At 43.7% G+C, this 16,464-nt stretch overlaps 1 protein-coding gene across 4 annotated transcripts in view; it reads right to left on the bottom strand.

Annotated features, from left to right (window-relative positions):
- LOC139406340 (anoctamin 5a) overlaps window positions 1–16,464 on the bottom strand; it is an 83,113-nt gene that overhangs the window by 48,961 nt on the left and 17,688 nt on the right. For 2 of the 4 annotated variants that reach the window (XM_071148846.1, XM_071148845.1), the window contains exon 1: window positions 8,429–8,473. The exons of the other annotated variants lie outside the window; for them this stretch is intronic. In XM_071148846.1, coding sequence (XP_071004947.1) covers window positions 8,429–8,470 — 42 coding nt within the window. In that variant the 5' untranslated portion in view covers window positions 8,471–8,473. Of the gene's footprint in view, window positions 1–8,428; window positions 8,474–16,464 lie in introns of those variants that run through there. 4 annotated transcript variants of the gene reach the window in all.

Genomic DNA, 16,464 nt, shown 5'->3' with positions numbered 1-16,464 from the left:
AGCTGTGAATTCCACTATGTCTGTATCAGCTGTGAATTCCACTATGTCTGTATCAGCTGTGACTTCCACTATGTCTGCATCAGCTGTGACTTCCACTATGTCTGCATCAGCTGTGAATTCCATTATGTCTGCATCAGCTGTGACTTCCACTATGTCTGCATCAGCTGTGAATTCCAATATGTCTGCATCAGCTGTGAATTCCACTATGTCTTTATCAGCTGTGAATTCCACTATGTCTGCATCAGCTGTGAATTCCACTATGTCTGCATCTGCTGTGAATTCCACTATGTCTGCATCAGCTGTGAATTCCACTATGTCTGCATGAGCTGTGAATTCCAATATGTCTGCATGAGCTGTGAATTCCAATATGTCTGCATCAGCTGAAAGGCAGCTGGGTCTTTTACACAGCCAGAGTGCTTTCTTCTGGGTGCAACACGGACGACGAGCCCCTAACACACTCATTTACTCTCTCCCTCTCTCCTTTACAACCTCACATACTCATACCTCCCCAGTCCAGTCACATCCTGGGACAAGCCCACACTCACTCAGACATCCAGAGGATGAAGGAGAGCGAGAGGAGAGAGAAGAGAGAGGAGGGAGGGGAGAGAGAGAAGGGAGGGGAGAGAGGGGGGGCACAGAGTGAGCAGCAGAGATAGAGGATAGAGCCAGCAACAGGAGAGAGAGAGAGAGAGAGAGAGAGAGAGAGAGAGAGAGAGAGAGACAGAGAGAGAGAGAGAGAGAGACAGCTAGAGGAGGGGAAGAGAGAGAGCGAGAGAGAGAGAGAGAGACAGCTAGAGGAGGGGAAGAGAGAGAGCGAGAGAGAGAGAGAGAGGGAGAGCGACAGAGGAGAGAGAGAGAGAGAGAAAGAACAGAACCAGCTAGAGGACGGGAAGAGAGGGAGAGCGACAGAGGAGAGAGGCTGGGGAGGAAGAAAGAGAGAGAGAGGCAGAGGAGAGAGAGAGATAGGCAGAGGAGAGAGAGAGAGAGATGGTTTATTATCGATTTCACTTGCATATGTTTCCCATGTCAACAAAAGGGAAAATAAGCATAAATATGGGTTGTATTTACAATGGTGTGTGTTCTTCACTGGTTGCACTTTTCTCGTGGCAACAGGTCACAAATCTTGCTGCTGTGATGGCACACTGTGGAATTTCACCTAGTAGATATGGGTGTTTATCAAAATCTGGTTTGTTTTTGAATTCTTTGTGTGTCTGTGTAATCTGAGGGAAATATGTGTCTCTAATATGGTCATACATTGGGCAGGAGGTTAGGAAGTGCAGCTCAGTTTCCACCTCCTTTTGTGTGCAGTGTGCACATAGCCTGTCTTCTCTTGAGAGCCAGGTCTGCCTACGGCGGCCTTTCTCAATAGCAATTCTATGCTCACTGAGTCTGTACGAGGTCAAAGCTTTCCTTAAGTTTGGGTCAGTCACAGTGGTCAGGTATTCTGTGGGCAGTGTGCACATATCTCTGTCTAACAATAAGCTATTCAAGGAGTCTGTAACTGATACTATTTTACACAATAAAAACAACCTTAAGACCTGAAAATAACACTGGACAACAACGTACAGACAGCAGGCAGGTAGATAACACTGGACAACAACGTACAGACAGCAGGCAGGTAGATAACACTGGACACCTGTTCGCCAGGGGGAAAGATAACACTGGACACCTGTTCGCCAGGGGGAAAGATAACACTGGACACCTGTTCGCCAGGGGGAAAGATAACACTGGACACCTGTTCGCCAGGGGGAAAGATAACACTGGACACCTGTTCGCCAGGGGGAAAGATAACACTGGACACCTGTTACTGTATTTGACTGGTTCATGTGTCATTTCATTTACAGGAGAAGCCAGAGGAATGTCAACAAACCATCAGCTTGTAAAGAAAAAAAACTATTTACTATTCACTTGTCCCTTGGTCTTTAACCTTAACTTAACCCTTCAGCTTATCTATATCTATCTATATTATCTATGTTATCTATATCTATCTTATCTATCTTATCTATATCTATCTATCTTATCTATGTTATCTATATCTATCTTATCTATATCTATCTATCTTATCTATGTTATCTATATCTATCTTATCTATCTTATCTATATCTATCTTATCTATGTTATCTATATCTATCTTATCTATCTTATCTATATCTATCTTATCTATCTTATCTATATCTATCTATCTTATATATGTTATCTATATCTATCTTATCTATCTTATCTATATCTATCTTATCTATATCTATCTATCTTATCTATATCTATCTATCTTATCTATGTTATCTATATCTATCTTATCTATCTTATCTATATCTATCTTATCTATATCTATCTTATCTATATCTATCTATCTTATCTAAGGTGGGAATCAATATGGTAGAAGCTCCACCCAGACATTTCAGTTCTGGGGACATGGAAGGGTTAGGGCCGAGGGGACGGGTTAGGGCCGAGGGGAAGGGGTTAGGGCGGAGGGGAAGGGGTTAGGGCAGAGAGGAAGGGGTTAGGGCCGAGGGGAAGGGGTTAGGGCAGAGAGGAAGGGGTTAGGGCCGAGGGAAGGGGTTAGGGCCGTGAGGGGAAGGGGTTAGGGCCGAGGGGAAGGGGTTAGGGCCGAGGGGAAGGGGTTAGGGCCGAGGGGAAGGGGTTAGGGCCGAGGGCAAGGGTTAGGGCCGTGAGGGGAAGGGGTTAGGGCCGTGAGGGGAAGGGGTTAGGGCGTGGGGAAGGGGTTAGGGCCGAGGGGAAGGGGTTAGGGCCGAGGGGAAGGGTTAGGGCCCTTCCCCTAAGTCTCATGAAATGTAGGCCTACTTTGAACACCACACATTGGCTGCTACTGTAGGCTGAATGATAGAACAGCTATTTTCAAGTTAAAATGTTATGGGATGCATTTTCTCCATTGTTTTTGAAGGTAGACCACTCTGGTAGGCCTACATTATGATCAAATAGCCACTGTAGCCTTCTTGGCCACTGTTAAACCTGTAACCTAAAGCGCCTATAGCATCAGTGTTGACAGTAAAACTGTACCTTAAAGCAGGTTCAGCCTCAGTGTTCACAGTAAAACTGTAACTTAAAGCAGGTACAGCATCAGTGTTGACAGTAAAACTGTAACTTAAAGCAGGTACAGCCTCAGTGTTGACAGTAAAACTGTAACCTAAAGCGCCTATAGCATCAGTGTTGACAGTAAAACTGTACCTTAAAGCAGGTTCAGCCTCAGTGTTCACAGTAAAACTGTAACTTAAAGCAGGTACAGCATCAGTGTTGACAGTAAAACTGTAACTTAAAGCAGGTACAGCCTCAGTGTTGACAGTAAAACTGTAACTTAAAGCAGGTACAGTCTCAGTGTTCACAGTAAAACTGTAACTTAAAGCAGGTACAGCATCAGTGTTGACAGTAAAACTGTAACTTAAAGCAGGTACAGCCTCAGTGTTGACAGTAAAACTGTAACTTAAAGCAGGTACAGTCTCAGTGTTCACAGTAAAACTGTAACTTAAAGCAGGTACAGCCACAGTGTTGACAGTAAAACTGTAACTTAAAGCGGGTACAGCCTCAGTGTTCACAGTAAAACTGTAACTTAAAGCAGGTACAGCATCAGTGTTCACAGTAAAACTGTAACTTAAAGCAGGTACAGCATCAGTGTTGACAGTAAAACTGTAACTTAAAGCGGGTACAGCCTCAGTGTTCACAGTAAAACTGTAACTTAAAGCAGGTACAGTCTCAGTGTTCACAGTAAAACTGTAACTTAAAGCAGGTACAGCATCAGTGTTGACAGTAAAACTGTAAGTTAAAGCGGGTACAGCCTCAGTGTTCACAGTAAAACTGTAACTTAAAGCAGGTACAGCATCAGTGTTGACAGTAAAACTGTAACTTAAAGCAGGTACAGCATCAGTGTTGACAGTAAAACTGTAACTTAAAGCAGGTACAGCCTCAGTGTTGACAGTAAAAATGTAACTTAAAGCAGGTACAGTCTCAGTGTTCACAGTAAAACTGTAACTTAAAGCAGGTACAGCATCAGTGTTGACAGTAAAACTGTAACTTAAAGCAGGTACAGCCTCAGTGTTGACAGTAAAACTGTAACTTAAAGCAGGTACAGCCACAGTGTTGACAGTAAAACTGTAACTTAAAGCGGGTACAGCCTCAGTGTTCACAGTAAAACTGTAACTTAAAGCAGGTACAGCATCAGTGTTCACAGTAAAACTGTAACTTAAAGCTGGTACAGCATCAGTGTTGACAGTAAAACTGTAACTTAAAGCAGGTACAGTCTCAGTGTTCACAGTAAAACTGTAACTTAAAGCAGGTACAGCCTCAGTGTTCACAGTAAAACTGTAACTTAAAGCAGGTACAGCATCAGTGTTGACAGTAAAACTGTAACTTAAAGCAGGTACAGCCTCAGTGTTGACAGTAAAACTGTAACTTAAAGCAGGTACAGTCTCAGTGTTTACAGTAAAACTGTAACTTAAAGCAGGTACAGCCACAGTGTTGACAGTAAAACTGTAACTTAAAGCGGGTACAGCCTCAGTGTTCACAGTAAAACTGTAACTTAAAGCAGGTACAGCATCAGTGTTCACAGTAAAACTGTAACTTAAAGCAGGTACAGCATCAGTGTTGACAGTAAAACTGTAACTTAAAGCGGGTACAGCCTCAGTGTTCACAGTAAAACTGTAACTTAAAGCAGGTACAGCATCAGTGTTGACAGTAAAACTGTAACTTAAAGCTGGTACAGCATCAGTGTTGACAGTAAAACTGTAACTTAAAGCAGGTACAGTCTCAGTGTTCACAGTAAAACTGTAACTTAAAGCAGGTACAGCCTCAGTGTTCACAGTAAAACTGTAACTTAAAGCAGCTACAGCATCAGTGTTCACAGTAAAACTGTAACTTAAAGCTGGTACAGCCTCAGTGTTGACAGTAAAACTGTAACTTAAAGCTGGTACAGCATCAGTGTTGACAGTAAAACTGTAACTTAAAGCTGGTACAGCATCAGTGTTGACAGTAAAACTGTAACTTAAAGCTGGTACAGCATCAGTGTTGACAGTAAAACTGTAACTTAAAGCTGGTACAGCATCAGTGTTGACAGTACAACTGTAACTTAAAGCAGGTAGAGCCTCAGTGTTCACAGTAAAACTGTAACTTAAAGCTGGTACAGCCTCAGTGTTGACAGTAAAACTGTAACTTAAAGCTGGTACAGCATCAGTGTTGACAGTAAAACTGTAACTTAAAGCTGGTACAGCATCAGTGTTGACAGTAAAACTGTAACTTAAAGCTGGTACAGCATCAGTGTTGACAGTAAAACTGTAACTTAAAGCTGGTACAGCATCAGTGTTGACAGTAAAACTGTAACTTAAAGCAGGTAGAGCATCAGTGTTGACAGTAAACCTGTAACTTAAAGCAGGTACAGCCTCAGTGTTGACAGTAAAACTGTAACTTAAAGCGGGTACAGCCTCAGTGTTCACAGTAAAACTGTACCTTAAAGCAGGTTCAGCCTCAGTGTTCACAGTAAAACTGTAACTTAAAGCAGGTACAGCCTCAGTGTTGACAGTAAAAACTGTAACTTAAAGCAGGTACAGTCTCAGTGTTCACAGTAAAACTGTAACTTAAAGCAGGTACAGCATCAGTGTTGACAGTAAAACTGTAACTTAAAGCAGGTACAGCCTCAGTGTTGACAGTAAAACTGTAACTTAAAGCAGGTACAGTCTCAGTGTTGACAGTAAAACTGTAACTTAAAGCTGGTACAGCATCAGTGTTGACAGTAAAACTGTAACTTAAAGCAGGTACAGCATCAGTGTTGACAGTAAAACTGTAACTTAAAGCAGGTAGAGCATCAGTGTTGACAGTAAACCTGTAACTTAAAGCAGGTACAGCCTCAGTGTTGACAGTAAAACTGTAACTTAAAGCGGGTACAGCCTCAGTGTTCACAGTAAAACTGTACCTTAAAGCAGGTTCAGCCTCAGTGTTCACAGTAAAACTGTAACTTAAAGCAGGTACAGCCTCAGTGTTGACAGTAAAAACTGTAACTTAAAGCAGGTACAGTCTCAGTGTTCACAGTAAAACTGTAACTTAAAGCAGGTACAGCATCAGTGTTGACAGTAAAACTGTAACTTAAAGCAGGTACAGCCTCAGTGTTGACAGTAAAACTGTAACTTAAAGCAGGTACAGTCTCAGTGTTCACAGTAAAACTGTAACTTAAAGCAGGTACAGCCACAGTGTTGACAGTAAAACTGTAACTTAAAGCGGGTACAGCCTCAGTGTTCACAGTAAAACTGTAACTTAAAGCAGGTACAGCATCAGTGTTCACAGTAAAACTGTAACTTAAAGCAGGTACAGCATCAGTGTTGACAGTAAAACTGTAACTTAAAGCGGGTACAGCCTCAGTGTTCACAGTAAAACTGTAACTTAAAGCAGGTACAGTCTCAGTGTTCACAGTAAAACTGTAACTTAAAGCAGGTACAGCATCAGTGTTGACAGTAAAACTGTAACTTAAAGCGGGTACAGCCTCAGTGTTCACAGTAAAACTGTAACTTAAAGCAGGTACAGCATCAGTGTTGACAGTAAAACTGTAACTTAAAGCTGGTACAGCATCAGTGTTGACAGTAAAACTGTAACTTAAAGCAGGTACAGTCTCAGTGTTCACAGTAAAACTGTAACTTAAAGCAGGTACAGCCTCAGTGTTCACAGTAAAACTGTAACTTAAAGCAGCTACAGCATCAGTGTTCACAGTAATACTGTAAGTTAAAGCTGGTACAGCCTCAGTGTTGACAGTAAAACTGTAACTTAAAGCTGGTACAGCATCAGTGTTGACAGTAAAACTGTAACTTAAAGCTGGTACAGCATCAGTGTTGACAGTAAAACTGTAACTTAAAGCTGGTACAGCATCAGTGTTGACAGTAAAACTGTAACTTAAAGCTGGTACAGCATCAGTGTTGACAGTAAAACTGTAACTTAAAGCAGGTAGAGCCTCAGTGTTCACAGTAAAACTCTAAATTAAAGCAGGTACAGCATCAGTGTTGACAGTAAAACTGTAACTTAAAGCAGGTACAGCATCAGTGTTGACAGTAAAACTGTAACTTAAAGCAGGTACAGCATCAGTGTTGACAGTAAAACTCTAAATTAAAGCAGGTAGAGCATCAGTGTTGACAGTAAACCTGTAACTTAAAGCAGGTACAGCCTCAGTGTTGACAGTAAAACTGTAACTTAAAGCGGGTACAGCCTCAGTGTTCACAGTAAAACTGTAACTTAAAGCAGGTACAGCATCAGTGTTGACAGTAAAACTCTAAATTAAAGCAGGTAGAGCATCAGTGTTGACAGTAAACCTGTAACTTAAAGCAGGTACAGCCTCAGTGTTGACAGTAAAACTATAAATTAAAGCAGGTACAGCCTCAGTGTTGACAGTAAACCTATAAATTAAAGCAGGTACAGCATCAGTGTTGACAGTAAACCCGCTGGAAGTTGTCAGTGACGAAAACATGAGAGGGAACATTGCCAGGCACAACCCATCACATACTACAATCTACCACAGGGTAATATATCTACAGCAGACACATTGCCATGAGGCGGCAGCGTAGCCTAGTGGTTAGAGTGTCGGACTAGTAAACGAAAAGTTGCAAGATCGAATCCCCGAGCTGCCAAGGTAGAAAATCTGTCCTTCTGCCCCTGAACAAAGTAGTCATCCCACTGTCATTGAAAATAAGAGTTTGTTCTTAAATAAAGGTTTTTAAAAAATCAGATTCACGTGACTCTTGGCGGACTAGTAAGAAAGTCATCATAAATCTGCGTCATCGTTCAACAGCCTGAGATTTATGTTATTACTTCTAAACAAAATCACTTTTTTTGGTTCGTCATACTCTTACGTTATGTTTTGTGTTTATGTGTTTATGTTTTGTGTGTGTTTATGTTTTGATTCTTGCTCGGACAGTCGCTAAGATTATATTTGGTTGTGATCTTTGCAAAATACCTATTTCGGATGCAGCGGCAGTTAGCTAGAATGCTAACGCTCATTGATATAGGCTGTAGCAAAAACTAGCCAAAGAGCCGTTTTACTGGTTGAAGTTGAAGTGTTTTTTATGTTTTATTAAGTATAATGCAGTTGATTTGCAATGATGATGACACAAACATTATATTACACAGGACATGCTTTACAACCCTGGTCGTGAGGACCCAAAGGGGCTTGAGTGTTTTCCCTAGCACCCACACACACGCCATTCAAATAATCAGCTCATCATCATTAGTGGAATCAGGTGTGTTAATACGAGGGAAAAAACACTACAATGTCCACCCTCTTCGGGTTACCAGGACCAGGGTGAAGAAACACTGCCGTACGGTATAGTGTCACACCAAGCCTGTTTACCATACGTTATATAACGTAACATCACACCAAGCCTGTGGTTTACCATACAGTATATAACGTAACATCACACCAAGCCCGTGGTTTACCATGCCATACCCTGGAGCGATGCTTCAGGAACAGAGCCCTTTTTCTCCACATCTGTGGAGGAAGGAACCAACCGGGCAGTGAGAGAGGGAGAGAGGAACCAACCGGGCAGTGAGAGAGGGAGAGAGGAACCAACCGGGCAGTGAGAGAGGGAGAGAGGAACCAACCGGGCAGTGAGAGAGGGAGAGAGGGACCAACCGGGCAGTGAGAGAGGGAGAGAGGAACCAACCGGCAGTGAGAGAGGGAGAGAGGGAGAGGGGAACCAACCGGGCAGTGAGAGAGGGAGAGAGGGAGAGAGGAACCAACCGGGCAGTGAGAGAGGGAGAGAGGGACCAATCGGGCAGTGAGAGAGGGAGAGAGGGAGAGAGGGAGAGAGAGAGAGAGAGAGAGAGAGAGGGAGAGAGGGAGAGAGGAACCAACCGGGCAGTGAGAGAGGGAGAGAGGGACCAACCGGGCAGTGAGAGAGGGAGAGAGGGAGAGAGGGAGAGAGAGAGAGAGAGAGAGAGAGGGAGAGAGGGACCAACCGGGTTGTGAGAGAGGGAGAGAGGAAGAGAAAGAGAGAGAGAGAGAGAGAGGGAGAGAGGGAGAGAGGGAGAGAGGGAGAAAGAGAGAAAGAGAGAGAGAGAGAGAGAGGGAGAGAGGGACCAACCGGGTTGTGAGAGAGGGAGAGAGGGAGAGAAAGAGAGAGAGAGAGAGAGAGAGAGGGAGAGAGGGAGAGAGGGAGAGAGGGAGAAAGAGAGAAAGAGAGAAAGAGAGAGAGAGAGAGAGAGGGAGAGAGGGAGAGAGGGAGAGAGGGAGAAAGAGAGAAAGAGAGAGAGAGAGAGAGGGAGAGAGGGAGAGGTACTAGGTAAAGTTGGAGGATCTTAATTTGACCCAGTTTTTTACAACAGGAGAATAATCCTGCGGCAACAGGGCAAATCAGGTCAGTGGGGATGACAAACTTTAGAAGCCTTATTAAAAGTAAAAAATACACTACAAGTTTGCATGAATGAATGAATTAAGATCCTACATCTGTACAGTAGCTGAGGGACTAACAACATACAAACCAGGGTCGTGTTCATTAGGACAATCCGTAGCAAAATGTTTTGCAACTAAAAACAAACATTTGCATTTCAAATAGTATCTATGTGTTTAATTGTGTGCCTACTGAACACAACCCTGTACCAGATGAATACTGGGACTGGCATGTCTCTATAACACACCCCCCGGCAACCCCAGTACATACTGCCAACAACTCAGACACCATGGCAACCCCATACATACTGCCAACAACTCAGACACCATGGCAACCCCATACATATTGCCAACAACTCAGACACCATGGCAACCCCATACATACTGCCAACAACTCAGACAACCTAGCAACACCTGAACCAGAATCTGTGTTTACAGGAGACGGTGAATATAGTGATTCTCCTTCGAGCCCAGGAAGAAGCCATTCCAATTGCTATTCGCCATCTTTTCAAGCTTAAAGCTGCATCATTTTACTTTTGGGTGACCTGACCAAGTACACATAGAAATATGAGTTATAGATCTGTCATTCTCATCAAGTTTATGAAGCGGTAGATCTGTTTTATGTGCGCTATTTCTATACTCCACCATTAAGTTGATTTTTTTCATCTTTTACTTTTCTGTTTTGTACAGCAGCTTCAAACCGCTGAAAATACAATCTTTTTTTTTAGTTATTGAAAAGATATTTCCCAGCGGTTTAGATCGTACAATGATTCGCCTCTTCTGCACCTCCAGTAAAATCTCTCATGACTGACATGCACAGGTCTGCTGATCCCGCGGCAGGAAAGGTCATTGATTTTTACAACCGTGTATGAACGTCATATCAGTCTGTTTCACAGTGCTACATGGAATGCAATAATATTTTGTTAGTAGATTAAGTAGACAATATAGGGTACGTTTTTAGTGAGTGTATATTTCTAGGATGGGCTTTATTTAGTGTACACTACCGGTCAAAAGTTGTAGAACACCTATTCTTTCAAGGGTTTTTCTTTATTTTTTACTGTTTTCTACATTGTAGAATAATAGTGAAGACATCAGAACTATGAAATAACACACATGGAATCATGTAGTAACCAAAAAAACTGTTAAACAAATCAAAATAGATTTTATATTTGAGATTCTTCAAATAGCCATGCTTTGCCTTGATGACAGCTTTGCACACTATTGGTATTCTCTTAACCAGCTTCACCCAGAATGCTTTTCCAACAGTCTTGAAGGAGATCCAATATATGCTGAGCACTTGTTGGCTGCTTTTCCTTCACTCTGCGGTCCAACTTATCCCAAACCATTTGGTTGAGGTCGGGGGATTGTGGAGGCCAGGTCCTCTGATGCAGCACACCATCACTCTCCTTCTCTGTAAAATAGCCCTTACACAGCCTGGAGGTGCGTTGGATCATTGTCCTGTTGAAAAACAAAGGATAGTCCCACTAAGCCCAAACCAGATGGGATGGCATATCGCTGCCAGAATGCTGTGGTAGCCATGCTGGTTATGTGTGCCTTGAATTCTAAATAAATCACAGACAGTGTTACCAGCAAGCTTTACGGTGGGAACCACACATGCGGAGATCATCTGTTCACCTACCCTGCGTCTCACAAAGACACGGTGGTTGGAACCAAAAATCTCCAATTTGGACTCCAGACCAAAGGACAAATTTCCACTGGTCTAATGTCCATTGCTCGTGTTTCTTGGCCCAAGCAGGTCTTTTCTTATTATTGGTGTCTTTAGTAGTGGTTTCTTTGCAGCATTTTGACAATGAAGGCCTGATTCATACAGTCTCTTCTGAACAGTTGATGTTGAGATGTGTCTGTTACTTGAACTAGGTGAAGCATTTATTTGAGCTGCAATTTCTGAGGCTGGTAACTCTAATGAACTCATCCTCTGCAGCAGAGGTAACTCTGGGTCTTCCTTTCCTGTGGCGGTCCTCAGGAGAGCCAGTTAACTCTAATGAACTCATCCTCTGCAGCAGAGGTAACTCTGGGTCTTCCTTTCCTGTGGCGGTCCTCATGAGAGCCAGGTAACTCTAATGAACTCATTCTCTGCAGCAGAGGTAACTCTGGGTCTTCCTTTCCTGTGGCGGTCCTCATGAGAGCCAGTTAACTCTAATGAACTCATCCTCTGCAGCAGAGGTAACTCTGGGTCTTCCTTTCCTGTGGCGGTCCTCATGAGAGCCAGGTAACTCTAATGAACTCATCCTCTGCAGCAGAGGTAACTCTGGGTCTTCCTTTCCTGTGGCGGTCCTCATGAGAGCCAGTTAACTCTAATGAACTCACCCTCTGCAGCAGAGGTAACTCTGGGTCTTCCTTTCCTGTGGCGGTCCTCATGAGAGACAGTTAACTCTAATGAACTCATCCTCTGCAGCAGAGGTAACTCTGGGTCTTCCTTTCCTGTGGCGGTCCTCATGAGAGACAGTTTCATCACAGCACTTGATGGTTTTTGCGACTGCGCTTACAGAAACTTTCAAATTTCTTGAAATGTTCCGTATTGACTGAACTTCATGTCTTAAAGTAATGATGGACTGTCGTTTCTCTTTGCTTGTTTGAGCTGTTCTTGTCAGAATATGGACTCGGTCTTTTACCAAATAGGGCTGTCTTCTGTATACCACCCCTACCTGGTCACAACACAACTGATTGGCTCAAATGAAATAAGAAGGAAAGAAATTCCACAAATTAACTTTTAAAAAGGCACACCTGTTAATTGAGGTGACTACCAGGTGACTACCTCATGAAGCTGGTTGAGAGAATGCCAAGAGTGTGCAAAGCTGTCACCAAGGCAAAGAGTGGCTATTTGAAGAATCTCAAATGATAAAATATTTTTTGATTTGTTTAACACTTTTTTGGTTACTACATGATTCCATATGTGTTATTTCATAGTTTGATGTCTTCACTATTATTGTACAATGTAGAAAATAGTAAAAAATAAAGAAAAACCCTTGAATGAGTAGGTGTTCTAAAACTCTGGACCGGTAGTGTATTTTAAATCCATTAGGGCGGCAGGTAGCCTAGCGGTTAAGAACGTTGGGGCAGTAACAGAAAGTTTGCTGGTTTCGAATCCCCGAGCCGACTAGGTGAAACATCGATGTGCCCTTGAACACGGCACTTAACATTAATTGCTCCCGTCGTTCTGGATAAGAGCGTCTGCTAAATGCCGTAAATGTAACATTGCAGAAGGTACAGAAGAACTTGGCGAAATGCGTACTGGATCCCAAAAAATACTTAAGATGATTAAAAACACAAAATTCCAGACAAGGTATTCATTTTTTGGGGGGACCTTTTTTTAGAAGTACATATCGGCCGCTACGGCAGTAATGACGATAGTTGCTCAGCGAAACGCCATTCTTTGTTATGTACCAAACGTATTTTGACATTAAGGAAGCAGCCATTCACCAGCTTTCCAAGCTTAAAGGAGACTCAGCATATTCAAACGTCTCCTGTAAACACAGATTCTGGTTCAGGCAACACCAAGTCCAGAAACTAAACATAGATTCTGGTTCAGGCAACACCAAGTCCAGAAACTAAACATAGATTCTGGTTCAGGCAACACCAAGTCCGGAAACTAAACATAGATTCTGGTTCAGGCAACACCAAGTCCAGAAACTAAACATAGATTCTGGTTCAGGCAACACCAAGTCCGGAAACTAAACATAGATTCTGGTTCAGGCAACACCAAGTCCGGAAACTAAACACAGATTCTGGTTCAGGCAACACCAAGTCCGGAAACTAAACATAGATTCTGGTTCAGGCAACACCAAGTCCGGAAACTAAACATAGATTCTGGTTCAGGCAACACCAAGTCCAGAAACTAAACATAGATTCTGGTTCAGGCAACACCAAGTCCAGAAACTAAACATAGATTCTGGTTCAGGCAACACCAAGTCCAGAAACTAAACATAGATTCTGGTTCAGGCAACACCAAGTCCAGAAACTAAACATAGATTCTGGTTCAGGCAACACCAAGTCCAGAAACTAAACATAGATTCTGGTTCAGGCAACACCAAGTCCAGAAACTAAACATAGATTCTGGTTCAGGCAACACCAAGTCCAGAAACTAAACACAGATTCTGGTTCAGGCAACACCAAGTCCGGAAACTAAACACAGATTCTGGTTCAGGCAACACCAAGTCCGGAAACTAAACACAGATTCTGGTTCAGGCAACACCAAGTCCGGAAACTAAACACAGATTCTGGTTCAGGCAACACCAAGTCCAGAAACTAAACACAAATTCTGGTTCAGGCAACACCAAGTCCGGAAACTAAACACAGATTCTGGTTCAGGCAACACCAAGTCCAGAAACTAAACACAGATTCTGGTTCAGGCAACACCAAGTCCGGAAACTAAACACAGATTCTGGTTCAGGCAACACCAAGTCCGGAAACTAAACACAGATTCTGGTTCAGGCAACACCAAGTCCGGAAACTAAACATAGATAGGTAAGAAGCAGCAACACAAGCCATGAGAGGATAAAAGGACTGATCAAGGTAAGACAAGCACTTAGCATTAGGGCTCCCGAGTGGTGCAGTGGTCTAAGGCACTGCATCTCAGTACAGACCCTGGTTCAATTCCGGGCTGTATCACAACCGGCCGTGATTTCGGAGTCCCGTACGGAGACGCACAACTGGCCCAGCGTCGTTAGTGTTTGGCCATCATTGTAAATAAGAATTTGTTCTTAACTGACTTGCCAAGTTTAAAAAAAATTAAAAAAAATAATATAAATTAGATTATTCAGAGTTTCTCAATGCTTAGTGCTTGACTCCTGACAGACATCTGGACAGACAAGTCCCATAGCAGTAGTACACTGGCAGAATACTTTATTATCCCAAAAAGGGTACGACCCAGATCCTGTTCATTGACGGATGGTTAGGTTATTACATTTAGGCACATGTTATTGCACACTCCCAATATATGGCTAACACACAGTAAGTAACCCCTAGACACTCCGGAAACACACAGACAACAATTAGAAGCAAGCAGGGAGTGTGTCAATACACACTCATAACACAGAGATGATTAGGTAGTTAACCAACAGCTGCAGGGTTTGACTAAAGACTGTAAAATGACACTAAACAAACAACACAAACTTTATAAACGGAAACACACACACACACACACACACACACACACACACACACACACACACACACACACACACACGCACATACACACACAAACACACACACGCACGCGCACGCGCACGCACACGCACACACACACACACACGCAACGAGCAATGTCTCTCTGTTTCCTCTTACCCCAGTCACGGTGGACAAACGTCTAAGGATCTGTCCACGTTCAGGGCTGCTGTCACTGTGGTCAGAGCCTGAGTGGTGAGAGTGGATGGAGGGCAAACTGGAGCGGAGGGAATCACAGGAACCATGACCCTGGACCCCAGGACCCAGAGAATCACAGGTACCATGACCCTGGACCCCATAACCCAGAGACTCACAGGAGCCATGATCAGGAGGGTTGATGTAAGGAGTGGGAGACTTAAAATAGGAGGAGAGGAGGAGAGGAGGAGATAGAAAGGGCAAGTAAGGAATTCTGGATTCCAAATGAACCCCTATCCCCTATACTCACTAGCCATCTCTGTAGACCTGAGAGGATTTGGATTGGTGGAAGTAATAATTATGATGACATTTCAAGCCAATCAGAGGGAAAGACATTGTCGCCATAATGCTTATTCCAATCTTCTGAGACCTACAGCAGTGCCAAGGGTGTAGGCGCTACGGATTGGACAGCAGCGATAGAGTTAGGGTAATTTGTGAAAACCTCCAATCTGAAGACTACTCACACCCCCAGCCTTACAGACCAATCTGAAGACTACTCAGACCCCCAGCCTTACAGACCAATCTGAAGACTACTCAGACCCCCAGCATCACAGACCAATCTGAAGAATACTCAGACCCCCAGCCTTACAGACCAATCTGAAGACTACTCAGACCCCCAGCCTTACAGACCAATCTGAAGACCACTCAGACCCCCAGCCTTACAGAGCAATCTGAAGAATACTCAGACCCCCAGCCTTACAGACCAATCTGAAGACTACTCAGACCCCCAGCCTTACAGACCAATCTGAAGACTACTCAGACCCCCAGCCTTACAGAGCAATCTGAAGAATACTCAGACCCCAGCCTTACAGACCAATCTGAAGACTACTCAGACCCCCAGCCTTACAGACCAATCTGAAGACCACTCAGACCCCCAGCCTTACAGACCAATCTGAAGAATACTCAGACCCCCAGCCTTACAGACCAATCTGAAGAATACTCAGACCCCCAGCCTTACAGACCAATCTGAAGAATACTCAGACCCCCAGCCTTACAGACCAATCTGAAGAATACTCAGACCCCCAGCCTTACAGACCAATCTGAAGACTACTCAGACCCCCAGCCTTACAGAGCAATCTGAAGAATACTCAGACCCCCAGCCTTACAGACCAATCTGAAGACTACTCAGACCCCCATCCTTACAGACCAATCTGAAGACCACTCAGACCCCCAGCCTTACAGACCAATCTGAAGAATACTCAGACCCCCAGCCTTACAGACCAATCTGAAGAATACTCAGACCCCCAGCCTTACAGACCAATCCGAAGACTACTCACACCCCCAGCCTTACAGAGCAATCTGAAGAATACTCAGACCTCCAGCCTTACAGAGCAATCTGAAGAATACTCAGACCCCCAGCCTTAAAGAGCAATCTGAAGACTACTCAGACCCCCAGCCTTACAGACCAATCTGAAGACTACTCAGACCCCCAGCCTCACAGACCAATCTGAAGACTACTCAGACCCCCAGCCTTACAGACCAATCTGAAGAATACTCAGACCCCCAGCCTCACAGACCAATCTGAAGACTAGTCAGACCCCCAGCCTTACAGACCAATCTGAAGACTACTCACACCCCCAGCCTTACAGAGCAATCTGAAGAATACTCAGACCTCCAGCCTTACAGAGCAATCTGAAGAATACTCAGACCCCCAGCCTTAAAGAGCAATCTGAAGACTACTCAGACCCCCAGCCTTACAGACCAATCTGAAGACT

Source organism: Oncorhynchus clarkii, chromosome 4 (genome assembly GCF_045791955.1).
Source record: "Oncorhynchus clarkii lewisi isolate Uvic-CL-2024 chromosome 4, UVic_Ocla_1.0, whole genome shotgun sequence".
NCBI classification, from domain to species: Eukaryota; Metazoa; Chordata; class Actinopteri; order Salmoniformes; family Salmonidae; genus Oncorhynchus; species Oncorhynchus clarkii.
The sequence above is the reverse complement of the archived record's forward strand: the minus strand, read 5'-3'. Positions and strand labels throughout refer to the sequence as shown.